The sequence below is a fragment of the Phasianus colchicus genome, chromosome 16 (genome assembly GCF_987193195.1).
Source record: "Phasianus colchicus chromosome 16, bPhaCol1.hap1.1, whole genome shotgun sequence".
Classification (NCBI taxonomy): domain Eukaryota; kingdom Metazoa; phylum Chordata; class Aves; order Galliformes; family Phasianidae; genus Phasianus; species Phasianus colchicus.
This window is the reverse complement of record NC_143451.1, coordinates 10891174-10910078: the sequence shown is the minus strand read 5'-3', so window position 1 is coordinate 10910078 and position 18905 is coordinate 10891174. Positions and strand designations below refer to the sequence as shown.

At 45.3% G+C, this 18905-nt stretch overlaps 1 protein-coding gene and 1 long non-coding RNA gene across 3 annotated transcripts; one reads left to right on the top strand and one right to left on the bottom strand.

Moving 5' to 3' along the window:
- The first annotated feature begins 307 nt into the window (after positions 1–307).
- On the top strand, positions 308–9225 carry C1QTNF8 (C1q and TNF related 8). The gene is made up of 3 exons (XM_031606584.2): positions 308–611; positions 6957–7191; positions 7835–9225. The coding sequence occupies exons 2-3, from the start codon at positions 6966–6968 to the stop codon at positions 8380–8382; spliced, it is 774 nt and encodes a 257-aa protein (XP_031462444.2). The 5' UTR covers positions 308–611; positions 6957–6965; the 3' UTR covers positions 8383–9225.
- Positions 5253–15276, bottom strand: LOC149915762 (uncharacterized). 2 transcript variants are annotated; one of them, XR_016471697.1, is made up of 4 exons: positions 15195–15276; positions 11481–11697; positions 6150–6305; positions 5253–6016 (listed from the first exon to the last, which is right to left on the bottom strand). It is a non-coding gene; the product is annotated as an uncharacterized LOC149915762 (long non-coding RNA). The 2 variants fall into 2 exon arrangements; XR_016471696.1 differs by having other exon boundaries at positions 5253–6305.
- Between the last annotated feature and the right edge of the window lie 3629 nt (positions 15277–18905).

Below are 18905 nucleotides of genomic sequence, written 5' to 3'. Positions count from 1 at the left end.
AAGGGAGGAAAACCAGCATACTTTTGCACTGGGAAGGTACTGCTGCCACACATCACCTTCCTGAGATGGTCCCTAAATCTACTTCTCTGGAAAAGAGCTGCATAAAAGCCTGAGCTTTCACTGTGTATTTTTCTTTCTCCTTTTTACTGCCCAAAATGATGCTGAAATCTCCCAAAGAAAAATTATTTCCATGTGATCCCAGCACTTTCTCCTTTGGCTGGAACATTGAATGTGGTTTTGGGTCTGTGGTTTTGTTTTTTTTTCCCTTATTCACAAATTTTTTTGGTTTTCATTTCCATCATTGTGTGAGGCACCGTGCACGCAGACAGACTGGCTGAGCATTGTAGGGAAACCATAGTAGGACAAAAGCACAGAAACTCAGCACAAGTTGATGCAAGCAAAGAACCAAGAAAAAAAATAGCTTCTGCAAACAACCTCACTGCTGGATTTCATAAGGAGCAGGACGAACTTTCAGTGTTTCATTTGGACTCCAGCTAGGAAGCTGCAGCAGCTGCTGAGGACTGAAGAACCTGAATGAACGGCAGCTTTCATATTATGCATCCTGCTAAGCAACAGCAAGGAAAGTAAGAGACAGGGTTTTGAGTCACAAGGTAAGTTAAACGGGTCTGAATAAGTTGGGAGAAAAATACTATTGCTATGGGGAACAAAGCGTTCCCACCCTGCAGAAGCAGGTTGTGTGGGGTGAGTCATAGCAAGAGGTGGTCTCTGCCCACACTGCTTCCTCTCTTTTGCTTCACCACAGCAGGAGAAAGAAGCACAAGGTCAGGTTACTGCTGCACCAGCTGCAGTTCGTTTCTGCTAATGCTGCTTGCTTCCACACCCACCCTCAGCTGCAGCACCACTGCCCGGTCTGGTTGTGCTCAGGATGAGGCTGCAGCCGGGGCAGGATGGAACAGAAACATGCCCAAGAATGTGCCATTCAGCTATGATGAGTGAAGGATTCTTGGTGCCATTCACCTCACCAGTGCTCTTTGCTCCATGGGAGAAGCTACCCTGCAAATGATTTCACTGCAAGTGGGCTGGTGTGGCGGCAGCATGGGGTTGAATCACTGTCTAGGCTTGCATTGGGATGGGTGTTTGTTTAGGAGACAGAAAAAATCCTTTTGCTGCCTCTTTGTGATGTGTGCTAACTGCCTGTAGCGTGAAGATGCTGGTGCCCATGTGTACCCATCCATTTCCATACAGGCACACTTTCTTCCCAAAGTGCGCTTTGCAGAGCACCCACATTGAATCCATGGAATTCCCTGGGCCTGGGTGTGTGCAGCAACAGGAGAAGGGCTTTGCTTGGGATCCTCACCTCTTCCTATGCACATGGGTGGGATGTGCACGTGGCATCATGGTCATCCTGCAGGGTGTTGCTGCACATCATTGGGATTGATTCAATCCCTGGGCAGGGATATCAGGGACTTCATCCATACACCAAAACTCATCCAACCAAAACAACTACCCAGAAAATCTACAAACTGGCCAGCATCCCAGCAGCAATTGCAAACTGTGGATACGATAACATTCCTGGGCCTCTCAGTGGCCACATCCTGGCTGTGCCTCCATTCCCAGCAAGCTCACAGGGCTCGAGCTGTCCCCAGCATTGCTCCCAAGCCTTCTTCACCCCAGTGCAATGTATAAACACTGAGAACAAGAGGGCGTTAACACGGTCATCTGCAAAACAGTGGAAACTTTTAAACCATGCTGCTCTTCAGGATCCAAATATTCTCATCTGCAAGACTTGAAGTCACTCCATGGCTGCACATGGGTTGCTGATGTCCAGTTTGAGTGGAGCATCTCTGCAGCATCGTGTTGGAGCAGAACTGCCTCATGCTCAGCACTGACGGTCCTCCATAGTTTTGGACTCATGAAGAAATTTTAGATCCTCCTGGGGAAAAGAAAAAAAAGAATCTCAAACAAATAGTTTCCAAGAGGAAGTCCAGCATCCAGACAGGAGCGGCCTCAGCACTGCTTTGTTTCCTGCTGCTAGCAATGCTAGGAAGGCTGGAGCGACAAGGAGCTCAGGGCGTGTAAGGAGACAAAAGGTAAAAAAGCAGAAGCTGAATAATTTCTGTCTCTGGAATAGTGCCAAGGTCCGAAGCTGACACATCCATGTGTTTTCCATCCCTGCGGCACAAGTAGGGTTTTAATCTTAACCTCCCTCATGGGTTTTTTGGCTCATATTTATCACTAATTAAAATGGGCAGTGGCTGGCGTCATTTCACGTACAGTGAATTCAGAGCAAAGACAGTCATAGATTGCTTTTCCAAGTGAAGCCAGAGCAATAACAGGAAGTAAAAACATTAACAAAAATTTAAAGTGCAGCTCCAAGATCCAAGAATGATTTCTGCCTCGCGAACTCTTCCTGCTGCAGTGCATGAGCTCAGCACAGCAATGGCTGGGATTTAATCTCCAAGCACCCCGTCAAGGTAAGGACATAACATACCCACACTCCTGCCAGTGAAAGCGGGGCCCTATACTGGATTAATGCAGATCTGTACCACTAGCCTGCAATAGGAGAAGCCCAACAGATCGCATAGGGGCTGCTTGCAGAGCTCAAGGCAACCCATCGTGGTTTGGACTGCTGACCCCACATTGCTAATAGAGGGGAGTTCCCTTTGGTTCAGCCCCCAGATGGATCTGCTTTGTTTCCTTTTGTTTTTCCCCGTGTACAGAGCAACTGAGCTATTTCCGCAGTTGTTATGGGATTTTTTTGTCCTTGCTGTTGCCCAGATGTGGTGCTTTATATGGAAGTGTTAAAATTCTTCAGGAATACAGTGTCATTAAAAAGCTTTGCATGAGCAAATGCATCTCATACATAAGCTACTACTTTGAGCTGCAAGATTAAACTCAATCATGAACCGAGAAATCAATCAAGGTGCTCTCAGTGCCAAGCAAATATATTTAAATAAGAAGTTGCATACAGGTAGAAAGCATCACCTCATTTAACTCACAGTATAGAAACAAATGGTTTTTGTCCTTTCCTCACAGATGTTTGTGGCATCCCTGAAGAAATGGAAGAAATTTGCTTTTTTCAGCAGGGAGACATCAGGAATGACAGGTGTTGCAGAAAAAACAGTAGTTTTCAGACATAGATAAGATGCCCATTGGTTTATATTTTATGTTGTAAACTGGTCCATCTACTCAAATTCAGTGAAGGGACAAAAAAAAACCAACAAGACAGTCTTATAAACCTTATCTAAAGTATAGTTCCAGCCAAATAAACCCTCTAGTGCATTCAAACAGCCCTCCAACAGCAGTATATATTCTAACATTATGATGAACACAACCAACCATCAGGCATTGTCAGCACAAAAATGCCCTGAAATTAACTGCTTTTGTCAGATTTCAGTGTCTCATTTCACGATTCATAAATCTTCATTATTTGCCAAAATATTGCTAAATACTGCTACACCCATTTAATATACAGAGAATTTCTTCTTCCTTCGTATCATGTTTCTGTCCAGGAGCTGCTGGTTGTGTAGTGTTCCATGGCTATGGCATGGGGAGGTTTGGAAGCATTTCGGGGAGACTGAGCTCATTTATCTTAGCATTGTGTGTTACACCTGAACCAGCTGAATGCCTGGCCTCACACTGAGCTTCCTACTCCCCAAGCATTGTGCAGGAAGCACCAGAAACATCCAAACAATTCACATTTTCTGAATGTGGCCACAAGATTTGCAACGGAAATGTTTCAAACTCATTTATCCATCAACTGTTACAATATGAACTCAAGCTCAAAGAAGCTGAGCTGAAGAAATGGTTTTGGGAAAGAGAAGGCTGAGAACCTCCTCTTCCATCCAGGTGAAACATTTACAGACCCCAAACTTTCCAAAGCCAGCAGAAGAGCTTTCTCTGGAGCAGAGCAGTGCTGAGCTGCTTGCTCACTGCCTCCTGAAAGGGATAAACATCAAATTCACCATCACCACATTTGACAAAATGAAATCAAAATAATTATCCTGAGGGGGAAAAACAAAAATACTATAGCTAAAAAAAAACCAACAAAACAGCTCACTTGGCCTCACAGATCTCAAGCGCTGAGCTCCATCCTCCCTTTTGATATATATATATTTTTAAAAGGTATCAATTTGACTTCCCTACTATCATTTGTGTTTGCTTCTCCTCCAAAATTTGGCTCAAATCATTTCTTTTCTTCAGATTGACACAGTCTTGTTATATGGAAATCCTTAGTAGTTTATTTCCTTTCCTGTTGCACACTTCATTCCTCTGGTTTAAAGTTGGATGCCTTTCAACCTGAACCCCATACCACTGGATTCTTCTTCTTTCACTCTTCTCAGACTCCCCTCCCTCTGTTCCATTCATGCTTTACTTCTCCTCTCCTTTCTTGACTGTTATAAGCAAACCGTAAAACTGAAACTGTTTATTTGTAAACATCACTGAAGCTTCAACTAATCAAATACTTTGCAACCAAGTATGTGTTTCTGTATTCAGCAGGGAGGACAGTGACACATACATGCACACAAAAAAAATTAGGTTGGCCCCAAATGCACATCTGACACCATTTCCAGAAGATTGAGCCGCTTGGGAATGTGAAATCATGAAGGAAAATGTGTGTGAGGCTCTGGGTGTCAGTTCAGGATGCCCTGAATTGACTGGATTCGTGCCTGCTTGGCTTCATCTTCCAAATGCAATTTCTCGCCAATAACCTGAGTAATTGTTCTTCGTGAATCACGCAAACGGCCATGATTTCCTCAATGGGTGCTTGGATTATAGTAATGTAAAAGCTGCACAACCTGAACACTGATTTTTCACCCCGACTTCTCTTCCTTCAGCCACGTCTAAAAATAGGAACATCATTCATCTTAAAGAGAATAATGGCCTATAAAAACGTAGAAGTAATTTCTTCATATTTATGAAGCCTTTGCCTGCCACCCATTATGAATGCCCCTCTTAATGAATGCTCTTTCTCCTTCTTGAAGGTATTATGAGCAATTATGTCCTCCAGTTTTAATGTTCAGCTAATGTAATCAAATGCCTTAGAATTTATCCCCAGGGTACTGACTATCTCCAATCCCAAGGACTAAATAGCTTTTAGTCCCATGGAGGATATGCTGGCCCCAGTTGTCTGGGTCTCCGAGTGAATGTGGTCTTCCTTAGACCATTATATATATATATATATATAATGGTATAATATAATGTGTATATATATATACACATACACACATATACATATGTATACACACATATACATACACACATACAAGCTTGAATCACTGCAAAGGAGACCCCAGAAACATTACTTGGACATCAAACACTTTCTGTAGTGCAAGCTTTTTGTTCTGCTCACGTACAGGCTGCTTATTTATGATATACTGTCCATTTAGGCTCACACTGCATTTCTGGTCCTGGTTGGCAGCACAAAGATGGCTTAAGGACTGAATGAAAATTAAAAAGGACTTAATGAAAATGAGAATTCAGACCCTGAACACTGATATAGAGGAACATTAATCCCTCAGACTTGTACCTAGAATAAGGTACAATTACAACTAGAAAGATCATTTCAAGTTATGACAGGTTTGATGAAAGAACTTTCACTGCTGTCAGGAGCAAAGTTATTATATCGCTGCTAATAAGTATTCATCTAGTTTCCAGGGAGCTGGATTACACCAAGTAATAAAAGGTGTGAATGACAGCTCTTTTGGGGCAGGTAAGAACTGGAAGAAAACATCTCCCAACAATGACTGTACAATCCAAGTACCTTGCTCCAAACTAATCATTTTTTTTCCCCATATTTTCTTGACTAGCCCATGGTGTACCCAGTGAAGCCTTTGTGTACTCATAGGTAAATACCTTCTCTCCCTCTGCAAAATGCTCATTGTTCCATTTCTGAAAGCGAGGATTTCTATGCATTGCCATCCCCACCTATTCCAGGAATTAGAGCTGGTAGAAGAGGAGCGTTTCTAGCTGTTCCCAGCCTGAGGTCAGCAAGAGTCCATCTCAGTAATTGGACTTTGGAAAAGGTCCAGGAGGGCATCATTCCAGAACCTGTCTGGAACAAAACACCACCGCAATGAGCAGAATGACACTAATTATGCATGGTATGAGGAGGCACTTGCCTGCTACCAGCTCCATTCCCTCCCTAGATGGAGGGTAGAGGGGAGCTCAAAGCAAAACTCACTCACCAGTAACTTTCTGCCTCTTCATTTCATCCAGTATTCGGGGCCTTTGGGTCTTACCAAAATCAGCTGAAAATGCAGTAGATGACCTCAACCTGTTTGTGCAGAACATGCCCCAGTTTGGTCCATGTCTGCTCCAGCTATTTGGCTCTGTTCTGCACACTGGAAAACGAAAATAGAAAATGCACGGAGTAATTATGCTAAGAAGAGCAAATGGACAAAGCCACAAGCCACTTGGCTAGGTCATGTCAGAAGGATTACCAGCAAAAGATTAAGAAACCATCTAAAAAGAGAAATGCTTTTAAGTTCATTTTTCCACCAGCACTTATCTGACCAAATTTTTTTTTTGAGAAATGAATTTCTATGAAGTTTCATTTTCTGCATCTGATTTCTCATTTTTTCAGGACAGCAAAACACAAAACAGTTATCGAGAACCACTTTTTACCCAGCACCTTTTGCAAGGGCAATTCCAACCTCAGCCAGACAGCAACAGCACCTTGAGCTGTGTTTGCTACACCTTTAAGGACCTCAGCCTTCACTTCTAATCTCAAAATGTGTTTTTTCTTTCCTGCTTTTACGTGTAGTCTCTTGAAAGATATTTCAACCATAAGTAATGCATGATGAGGATTGCCTTTTCCGTTGCTTGTAAACAGTACGCTGTGGGGAACCCTTCCTACCTGGAGTCTCCTAGTGCCACTACAAGATAAGCTAATAATTAATCAGAAAAGCACCTTGCGGCAACATTAGCAGATGGCCCATCAGCGGCTCTGATCCGAATCACCGTGTTAATCGTTTGTTCTTTGCCCGCTCCAGCTGGCTCGGATGAAGATGAGCGCCGTGTTCCTCCTGCTCCTGGTGTCCATCCCCAGCTCCGTGGCAGTGCAGGACCTGCCGAGGCGGGAGCCACGGCGCCTGTCGTGCGTGCGATGCTGCGGACCCTCAGAGCAGCCCATCTCCATCATCTCCTCACGATACACAAGGATGAGCAGTGATCCTGCTTCCTCGGTACCTAAAGTGCAGCCAACCATAGACATCACCATCCTCAAAGGTGGGTAGAGGTGACCACGGCCATAACATCCTTCCTCCATCTTGCTTGCACATCTTCATCTGTGAGATTGTGCTCTTTCCTACACGATGAAACTCATCTGATTTATTTACCCAAGGGGTGTCATGGCACAGGCTGTGTGCGCACAAATAAGGAGTGGCAATAAGCTCTAATCCATCAGAAAATGGAATCAGTGAGAGCTCAAGTTATAACATACTAAAAAACAGATGCAAATGTTATCCAAAAAAATCATTCCTCAGAATAAGAAATAAAGAACAAGCAGAAATTCTCACTCACTTTTTCCATTTCATATGCTTTGTCTTGCAAAGTAAGACCTTAATAATTAAACACATAATATAGGAGATGTGTCAGGGAGTGCTATGCATAGAGACATGCAGACCAGACAAAGCCTCTCCAAGGCCCAAATCAGACTGAAGCCAAATCTTTAGCCAAACCTTTCTTGCCCTAAGCTGTGCATTCAGCTGGATCTGCGTAAGTAATCTGGTCAGGTAATGGAGTTTCACTACTTCAATATTTTGTGCATCAGCACTGTGAACTCAGTAAGACCAAGCTTTCACCTGGCATGCTTCTGAGAATAAAGAGCTTGATGGTGTTTGGCATCTTCTGTTTTCTTTTATGTTTGTAGGTGAGAAGGGGGAAATGGGAGAAAAAGGGTACCCTGGAGCAGCTGGGAAGGAAGGAGAGAGAGGGCTACGTGGTTTCAATGGACGAAAGGGCCAGAAAGGTCAGCCTGGCCCCCAAGGCCACTCATGCAAGCAGCTCTATGCTGCCTTCTCAGTGGGCCGCAGGAAGCCCCTGCATAGCTCAGACTACTTCCAGCACGTCATTTTCGACACCGAATTTGTGAACCTCTACAAGCATTTCAACATGTTCTCAGGGAAGTTCTTCTGCTACGTGCCAGGAATCTACTACTTCAGCCTCAACGTCCACACTTGGAACTTCAAGGAGACCTATCTGCACTTGATGAAGAACGAGGAGGAGATGGTCATCCTCTATGCCCAGCCCAGCGACCGGAGCATCATGCAGAGCCAGAGCCTGATGCTGGACCTGCAGGAAGGAGATGAGGTCTGGGTGAGGATGTTCAAGCGGGAGAGAGAAAACGCCATCTATAGTGAGGAGTCTGATGTTTACATCATCTTCAATGGCCATTTAATCAAGCCAGCTGTAGAGTAGTTGTTCCTCAGCTTCAGGCTCAGAGCTTTTGGTAGGGGTTTCTCTGATGCATTAATGTCTTCCCTTTTAGAAATGCACATCCAGCTCTGCTTGGAAGGACTGCAGGAAGCAGCCTCTTTATGGCTTTGTGTCCGTGCCAGGGACACCTGTGAATGGAGGTGATGGGGCTTCAAGGTGCTCCAAGCTATGACCACAAAAGGCTTTAACCCTTAGCTGGAAACAAAGCACAGAATGTCTCAGTTCTGCAGCCCAATATAGATCCCCAAGAACATCCCTGAAGAGTCTACCAAGTTGGTAGCAACAAAATTAATCTCTGCTTTTCCTCAGAAAAGAGGGGATTGTATAGACTGGAAGGGATTTGGGGAGCCTGGCTAGCCCAAAAAGATGTTTTGACTAGATCTACAGGTCATCAAATACCTGTTATCCAGGTGCTAATTAAGGAACACGTCTACCACAATGCTTAGCAGTGCACAGCATTGCTAGCAAAGCCCCCTTTCTGCCAGCACCTACACCATGCCTGCTCCACTCAGGTGGGCAAGAACACACAGTGTTAGTATTTTGCACAATACAATTACCCTGAATTACATTTCTGTTCCATTTCATATAATAATACATTCTGAGAGCAAAATGCTAGAATTACATAAATAGCAGCATATTGACCCAGAAAACTTTCTCAGAGCAATAGTTTTAAGTACAGTTGCAGCCACATGCCATAACTTTGCTAGACTGCTGTATTGCTAGCAAAACTTCCTGCACAACACCAGGGTACCATGGGCATTTCCATTTCTAAGAAAAACAGTAGGCATTGCTTAGGATCCAATTTGTGAGTACTCACTGCCAAGCTGGAGTTTTCTAGACATGATCATGGCATTAATTACTGTCCTCCAGCACTCTCACCTCTGGTAACTGGAAGAGAAAATCAGGAGGAAGAAAGGTGCTTCACTATCAGAAGTGATATTACAGGGAATTTGATCTCACATCAAAACAGAGGTGCATGCAGCAGCAAGAAACCTCATTTTCCTCCGGTTCCTCCATGCCCATCCCCTCCTGTTTGCACCCTGAGTCGGTTGTATTTAGGATACGTGAAGACAAATTGCTTCACTGCTGTGCCTCACCTACCCACACCTGTTCAGAAAAGTAGCTGAAATAAACAGATTGCTTTGAGTGCACTGGTTTTGTTTATTTCCATATGCTTTTCACAGCACAGGGCTAAAAGCACCAACTGAACACCCAGTTCTGCACTTTCACTTAAGCACCAAAGGACTCCAGAAACTAGACTGAAACCTTCAATTCTCCTTCACTGGTCAGAAGATGCTCCCAGCTGAGTATCAGGATGCAGAAGTTAAATACCAAAGCTTTCTGAGGTCTCAATTTTAGCAAAGATAGAAATTTTTAAGTAGCATATCTGAAAGTAAATGCACGATGAAAAATGGTTTTATCAGCCTTGAAAGATCACATCTGCTCCCACTTCCAGCACAGTCTGCTGCAACCCTCAGCAGGAAAAGTGGGAAAGTTGCAGGGCTTTAAAATCCCTCCCAAGGGTGTCTCATGCAGACCCCCCATGCCCTGCTGTCAGACATCCCAGCTGCCACCGACAGCCTCTTTTCTTTTTTTCCTCCCCCCACTCCCTTCCAAAAAAGCTTCCTAATCAGCAGCTTCCATTACGGTGATGGTAAAAGCCCTAATGGTGCATTGCTTGTTTGCAGCACACCATTTAGTGCTGAGAGCACTGACAGAGAGGTGCCAGCCCTGAACAAACACACGTGCCAGCAGAAGCCTTTCTACTGCACTCACTGAAGGCATTTGCTTTTTCCCCAATCATTACCACCTTTCCCCCTTTGTCCCTCCTCCTGCACTGCTCCCCACCTCGACTTTGCAGCTGCAGAAATTATCCAACAGGGCAGTCTAACATCCCCTGCATATTGAGTGGCTCTGTGCACCTCCAGTTCACACCATCCACTGTTTGCTGTGCTGACTTTAATTAAAAAGAAAAAAATAAATGATCCAGCATTCTTAAAATGTCACAACCAACTGGAGTTATTGACAGCACCTAATCCAGCACTGGGAAAAACATCCCTGGAGCACACTTACGTTCAATGCACACTGATTGGGGAAAAGTTGTTTTCTACTAGGAAGGAAGCAAAAAAAAATCCATATATCTGTATCTCTGTCCACATGTCTCTCCATAACATTTCGAGAAGCTCTGATAGGACACATTCAAAATGCTCTTGACTGATATACCAGCGCCATAAGCAGGCAAGTCATTAAAGCCACATTGGTTGCTGGTGCAGAATAGCCTTGCAAATAATGAAAAAGGTTATTGGTTTGCACACATTATTCAAATTAGTCATTCTTATTATCACAGAACTTGTAGTTTCAGCCTGCCAAGACCTCTGGAGGGAAAAAAGAAAAAAAAAAAAAGGAAATACCTGAAAAAGAGAGATGTAGAAAAACATCCCTATGCCACATTCAGAATACATCCCTCCATTTTTCAACTTCAAGGGCTGGGAAAAGCATCCCCATTTAGATCAGCTTAATGAGCCAAATCCAAAGCACAAATATTTTAGAACTGCTCATCAGCATACAGGCAGCCTGCCAGAGCCTCTTTGTAGGAATGGAATTTAAATCCTTCCAGCAATCCACAACAATTTGACAAAAAAAGCTTTTTCAGTTCTCCTTTGAAGGGGAAAAAAAAAAAAAGAGTTAAGTGCTCAAAATGAAATGATAAAGAAATTGGGCAATTTCTGTTTTATCTTTAATTTTCCTTAAATTTCACACTTGGAAATAAACATCGGGAGTTGGTCAGGCTTTCTGTTTGTTTGGTTTTAAAATGAAAAGAGGAATGACAAAACTGCCTCAGCCACCATCATTGAATTCAGGTGTGTTTCACTCAAAGTTCCAGTTCTCATCCCCCCAGAGATCTTATGGGAAATGAAGCCGCCATGGCTTCAGCAGAGAGACCTATGGAAAGCCTGGACAAGAAGCTGTAAGGACAGGACCAGAGCCTTCTGCAGCAGCAGATAATGGGCCAGATCAGCTACTCCCAGAAATCTCCTTTTTCTGATATGGGAAGATGAAAACAGACAAAGACAACATACCTTTTTGTTTTGTTTTCTGACCTCAAAGCAGTCCTGTGTTTGCACTTTCTGACCCAGACCTTGGTAACAGCAAGGAGATAAACTCATGTAACATCCTCCTCTCCTTCATGTCCTCAGCATCAAAGCCCCAGAGCAGTACCTCGCATGGAGGAGCACGCTGGGTCAGCATCTCTCCTTCTACTGAGAAGGTGATGAATGGAGAGAGCAAGCAAACGACCTGGGAATGGAGCAAGATTTATGGTCAGCATTAGGAACAAACCCTTCAAGGAGACGCAAAGTCTGCAGGTGGTGGCTGCTGCAGGGAAGACAAGTGCTCCATCCCAGGATCTGCTGGGAACGATAAGAACAGCTCTGCCTCAGGACAGAGGAACAAACCAGATTGCTGCTCAGTGTCTCTTTAACCTTCCTCTTCTACAGATTGAAGTTTCAGCATTTTAGCCTAATGAAACTTCAAAAAAGCCAAAGAAAGTAATTCCTACTAAAAGCCCCACAGGCAGAAGCTCCAGCTGCAATTCCCAACGTCCCAGACCCACACAGAGGAAAACAGCAATGCAGCTCAGTAACTTCTGGGGCTATATCTGCCCTATTGAGTCCCAAGTTTATCTGGTGACTTCTAGAAAGACTCATTCTTTACCCTTTGTTACATGATTGCCCCAAATGAAGCATCATATTCATAGGATTCTTGCAGAGCCCTTGCTCAGCTATGCAATTACTCCATGGTTTGCTTTTGGTACTAACCTCTGCAAGCACAAGGCAGGAAAGAATCCTCACACTCACGGGCTTGACAAAAAAATTCTGTTAGTTCAAGCACAGAAGTAGCTGAACTCCAACAGAACCTAATCCTCTTTCCTATGAGCTGAAAACAACATACACATTCCTTACAGCTTCCCTCCCTTCTCTGCTTTTCATTCCCAGCTAAAAGCAGTGTCAGAATGTGGTTCTTGAGCTCTTCTTTCTATAGACACAGCAAATTGCTCAAGATACACCTGAGTCTGCCACAACAAGCTGAGGGATCACATAAGGCCTGAAGTGGTAAAGTCCAGGGTTGTTTGGGTTTGCTGGGAAAGGTGAGTTCTGTGGTGAGAGTTTAATGAATGAGGTGTTAGGAAGAAATGGCAGGTGAGAGCTTTGCTTTAGCATTTAGTAGATATTTAGGTGTGATATTACTTTATGCCATAGCTTGTTGTACAGAGCTCTGAGTGCACTCATGTCTCACCCATTCCCATTGCCTGTGATGAGCTGCACCAGTGCTGAGTGTGAAGGTGGAACCACAGCTCTGCTTGGTCCTGCTGCTCTCCCACAGACCCTCCAGCAACTCTTTGCTCATTAAGGAATTTGGTGCCTTCAGGTGCAGCCTCCAAATAACCCTCAGAAATACTCTCTAGAAAGAGCTAATTGAAGAGTTCATAGTCCTGGCTGTGATAAACAACTGGGATCTGGTTAAATAGCTTACAGTGCTATTCATGCTCATTACACCTGGCAGAGCTCTTGGCTGGACTAGAGCTTGGTGCTCTCCATGCCAAGTGGCAGCAAAGAAACTAAAACCTCTGTGTAGTTCCAGTTCTCTCTCCAATTTATTCCTATTACACATGCTTTGCTTCTAGTTAAATCCTGCTGTTCTGTGCTGTTGTTCTCGTCTAAGTTGATTAAACCACTAAAGCAGTTCATTGACTCTGAGACTATTATAGTGAGCTGCAAAGTAGACATCATCTTATTTAAGATACCTCTTCTTATTTCTGCCTTCTATTTGTCAATGAATAGAGCAGCAAGTGAAGATTAGCTTTTTCACATTCCTGTAGGCTCAGCAGCGGGTGCGAATCCGTGATGTAAGGAGCAGGAAAAACAGGTGAGGAGAGCCTGGGAGAGCTGACTCAGTGCCCTGAGCTCACTGTTGAAGCAGTTTGATTCCTGCTAAGCTCCTGCATGGGCAGGGCTCATTTCTGCTGCTCCCACAGTGAGCTTGTGCTGTCCTGCAGAGAAGATGCGCTGCTCCTGCTGCTGCTCCCTGCTGTACAGCAAGTCTCTGAGCTGGACTTGGGATCATGGAGCCTTTGCTCTGTGCTGAAGCCTTTCAACTGTGCTCTTTGAAGGTAGCCCAGTTCCTTAGTTTGATTTCAACCTGCAGCAATAAGCCATTCCCCAGTAACTGAGTGATCACAGCTCTCTCCCAGCTCAGTGAAGGCTGAGCCGGTGTGTATCAGGCTTCTTCCAGCCAAGCAAGAACAGAAAATCCCTTTTCTGCTGATTTGCTTCAGATGTAAGTTCCTCTGAACTCCAGCTCTCTGCATGTGTTTTCTCCTGGCAGTATTCAGGATGGGACCTGGCAGCAGTTCCGTGCTGCACCTCTGTTGGACTGCTGCACTCAGCCAGTTACAAGCCTGACCCAGCACTGAGCAGCTTACCGTGAGGGTGCTGCATGCTTTACAGTCTGACTACCCTCCTCATCTCTTTTCTCAACAGAGTCTTAAAACCAACGATCAAACGCAAATTAAAACTTGAATGCTTCTTCTTGAGTACATTCGAGGGTACGAGAGGACACCTGGAGCAGCTGTGAGTGTGCAGCATCGCTGCCACGTGGGGCTCAAACCCACTCCTACGGACGGGAACTGCCTTGCTGCAGTGCTCCGTGTCACAGCACTGCTGCCAGCCTTAATATCGCCCTGTGGTTCTTCTTGCAGCCTGGTTTGGGGCGAGAATTTCGGGTGAGTTCGCATCTCACCTGGCTTTCTAGAAGGATCCCTTTCTATCAGGATAAGAACAAAAGTAAGCTCTGCCTTCGGCAAGAGGGTTTCTTCCTCTCTCTAACTTTTTGTTTTACAACAGGAACAGCCAGATAACATCGATGCAGATAAGGCAACCAGGCAACAAATAAAGCTAATGGGTTGTGTTTAGATGAGTTGAATGGAACTTAATGATTTTACTAAGAACCTATTCACTTACAAAGATTTAAAGTAGCAGATAAAATGCAGCGGATAAAAGATGAAAGTGTTAAAACAAATAGAAACCACTTAGCCAGGGAGCAATAGGGAGCTAAAAGGCTGAGCCTTTGGCTTGCACATGCTCCGCAGCCCTCGGTCCCTACCTCGCCCTTCATCCCAGCCGTGAGGGCTGGGGACTCTCATCCTGCCCCTATCCGTGTTCCACGCCTGTCCCTGCCAAGAGCTGGTGATGCCTTTCCTCTACTGCACACCCATTTTCCTCTCATTTTAGTTTTCAATAGCAAAGCTCCAAGCAGCAGCGCCTGGAAACCGTGAACCAATGTTCTTTCTGTGTTGTTTCTTTGTGTCACTTTTTTTTTAATTATTATTATTTATTCTTTACATGCTTCCTGCCTAGCAAAATCTGCCTAGTTGGAAGCCCCCTGGTAGAAGAACCTCCTCTTAAATTCCACCCTATGTGGCTATGATAGGACAGGAGCTATCTACTTGCAGGAAGGCTTGAAGGCAGTTTTCATAGAATAACAGAAATATTTGAGTTATGAGGGACCTCTGAATGCTGTCTGGTCCCACTCCCTGTACTGAGCAGGGGCACCCACAGCTCCATCAGTGCTCAGAGCTCCATCCAGCCTGACTGTGGCTGTGTGCAGGGATGGGGCACTGCCACCTCTCTGAGCAACCTGTGCCACTCCTCACTGCCCTTAGCATAAACACTGTCATAATTAGAAAGATTGGTGCAGATGGGATGGTACTACAAAAAGAAAGGAAAGGTGCTCACCTGCCTCCGAAGATCTAGGCTCACAGGAAGGACTCCACAAGGGAGAGATATACAACCAGAGATCCTTCCTCAGGGGCAGTCCTTAAATGAATTCTAAGAGAGGTGCAGCCAGGCTTCACCCTTTCTGGTCACACCACCAAATTGCCTTCACCTGTGCTCCCAGGGCTGACCAGGTCCTTTCCCCAGGTGCTCCATCAGTGGTTCAGGATGTGACTCAGCAGTTCCCATACAAACACCTTTTTGCATTTTTCCTTATATCCAGTGAATACCTCTCATTTTTTAGCCTCTTGTCCTATCACAACAAACCTCCTCACAGGGAGGTGTTCTGTCCCTGGAGCCATTTTTGTGGCTTTTCTCTGGACATCCTCTAACAGGGCCACATCTCTCTTGCACTGATCATTGCACATTTAGATATAATGCTTCAGGTGAGGTCTCATAGAGGAGAGGAGCAATTCTGTCCTTGTAGCGTTGCAGCTGCCAAACCAGGGATGTGGACAGAGCTTTTTCCCTTCTTGAGGCTCTTCTTCCTCTCTCTGACATCAGAGGAAGTCTTCTTGCTGGCAGCTGCACTTCATGTGCCAGCCAAAAGCTGCTGCAGACAATCTGGGCACCCCGATGATTGCTGCCATCCGTTGGGCAAGACAGCCTAATGCTGTTTGCAACTCCTTTCTTCCAAGGAGAATTGCATTAAAGCCAGCTCGCACAAATTGCTTCCTTCCTCCATTAGGGTAAAACAAGCACCTCTGTGTCAGCTCACAATCCATCCCAATGGCTGCAGGCCTTCTCCCACCTTTGAAAGGCCCTGTAAGGAGCAAAACTTCTGTTGCAGGAAATAGAATGCCACACTATTTGGGATTATTTTGTTACTGCAAAATGTCAGAGCTGTACGGTCACGGAGAAGCTGCTGGGGGTGTCCAGAGGATTGTGCACCCCTCTTTCTGACAAGGGAAGAATGCAAATCAATTACAGCAAGGCTGTTCTCCCCTCTGTTTTTTCTGTCTGTGCTTTCTGTTCTCTTTCAAGGCAGAACTCTGAATCTCCCATTGATTGAAAAGACAGCTGTACAGCGAAGTGTAAACTGCATCCTATGGTATGAATGTTGGACAGTGGGTCCAGGCAGGCACGAGCAGCCAGGGACAGGTCTGCCTGATTTTGGGATCTGCCACTCCTGTTTGCAAACCTTGGTCCCACTGATGAGGATTTCTCTGAGGCTGCAGTGACCCAAACTGGAGTCCCCATCACTTGCATTTCCAGTCCCAGCTAAAGGCAAGGTGGGAAGAGCTTGGAAGAACTCCTGGGAAAATGAGAATGTCAGCACTCTTAAACTCGAGTTAAAAGCTTTGAAAGTGCAGAACTGTGAGTAGACACAGAGTCTGACCCTGAAGCCTGCTCCTTCCTGTCAGAAGTACTCCTCAGACCACACACTGATGGCAGCCAAGCACCAGGGTGGAGAACCAAGCTGCCAGCAGCAGAACGGAACGCTGCTGTGGTGATGCCTGCTGTTATAAGATCCAAAGAATTGTTGGGGTAGGTGGTGTGGATATCAGCTCCTCCTTGTTCTCCTGCCATGCAGATGTGCAGTGCTTTCTGTGCCAGTTTGGCAGCAGGGCTGCATGACTGGGCTTTATTATATGCTGCAGAGAGCCTCGCTGCTCTCCTGGGAATGGAAGTACATGGCTGGGAGGAGCATGCAATGCGGGAAACATAGAAAGAAATCCTGCCAGGCACACTGATTTGGGATGCTAGAATAACCACATTGAGTCATAGAGGCTCCTTGCACAACCTCTGCTCTAACAGCAGCTATGTCTTCAGTTGCTCTCCATTATGCTAAGGTTTAAAGCAGCCCTGAGCAGCTAATGCACTAAGTTATCTCATTAGGAAATGGCAGAGTTCAGTGCGATCAGGACCCAAAGGAGTAGTGGATCAGAACTGAGAAAGGACATTTGTGCACACGGGGTGTTGGCAATGACTCCTGGCCAGCCATGCTCTCACATTTGTGATGGCTGAACAGCTCATGCTGGTTGTGGCTCCATTTAATATAATCCTCAGACATTCCCCTAGCATGCAGCCCTGGGATCAGAATGAAGCAAAGTAAAACAGACAGAGCATGTACTGAGCTTAACAACTTGATGGGTGCAGAGCCAGCACTGCCTGCACTGAGTCAGCCCCAGTCTGTTACTGGAGACTATTCAAATTCCATGTCCTGGGGATTTCAGCCGTTTAGTGACAGGTCTCCTAATGGTTTGCACATTAGCAAATGTTTGGTCATCAGAGCCTCTGGAGAGGTTATGCTCTGCGTGCTGTGCTCAGCATCTCCCAGTGCTGGGGTGTTCCGCTTTGGATGACTCTGAAGTGGAGCAAATAGCCTTTATTTGGTATATTAACCTCGTCTAATTGAGTCTCTCTGCTCATTAAGAATAGCAGTTATAATTTATCAGCCATAAAACTGCTAACCACATTTGCTTAATTACCGGCAATATCATTTGTTAGGGGCTTTGGGGAAGAAGGCAGTGGGTGTTGTGAGCTCTGCTGAGCCAAAAAACTCCTCCTGACCAAAGCTCCAGGCAGAGCATTCAGTGTCACACAGCCCCCGGTGCCTTCTGCTCATGCTAAGAGCTCCAGGTTCTCAGCACACACTGATTTCAGGCTGGAGCATCTCAGGATAGTGGGATAAATTAGAACCAGGTGGCCTGTCCCCAACATCTACAGAGTCCTGGGCGTTTGCTGGGACCTGTTTGCTTGTGGCAGGAGCTGTTATCTCAGTGCTTTGGCCTGTTCCTCTGTTGTGCAGCTGCAAAGGCAATGGTGAGTCTCTGGATGGCTGCACCGACTCATCTCAGCGCCTCTCTCTGATAAGCCGGCACGAAGAGAAGTACTGGAAGCTTTTCATCATTAGGCAACGTTGGTCAGAAGGCAGGCTGCTTGCAAGTCATGTATTAGGTTTTTAACATGCAAAAAGAGCCCTAGCACTTCATATCAAATTCCCCAAATGCTTTCAGTCTCTCAATCCCCACTGACACTGGATAAAATACAGTTTCCAGGCGATTTATGAGTTGCATGCGATCCTGCTGTTATTGAAGCTGATTTCTCTCCCTCTGCCTGGGATGTGTTTGGATGTGGGATGTGTAGGGAAGTGTCTGCGTTGCCTTATCCCCATCTCCTGAGCTGCAGCCTCAGCTGGTGGCTGAGTGAGGGAAGTTTGTTTGTGTGCTGCCATTCGTAACCAAATTAAATATAATGCCACTTTCTGTGCAAAGTGCCTCGTGCATAGCGAGTCCTGATGCAAGGAGCTTCTTGAAGCAGGCACTTAGAGAACCACAGGTGTGACAGGACGTCACAACTGCAGAGCAAAGCAGAGCTTTCCGAGCCTTGAGCTCCAGGAAGAGTTTCTTTCAGGCTTCTTGAACTCGCTGTGATCATTAGTCACTGTAAATGACACTTGACAAGTTGTCAAGTGCCACAAACCTGTGTTTTCATTACCCTGTGAAATTTGATTTGACTGGAAAAGTACTGGTAGGAGTCCATGTGTTCAGCCTCCTGTACTCCTCACCTTAATGCCTCTGCCAACGAGAACTCAGCAATAGCAGAACACACTGTGGGACTGTTAGCAGCCACACCTGTGGTACAGCCAAACTGGAGATGTTATTCCACCCATAACGGTGCCATTGATCCAAAAGAGGCCACACTTTGATTTGATGGTGAATATACCCC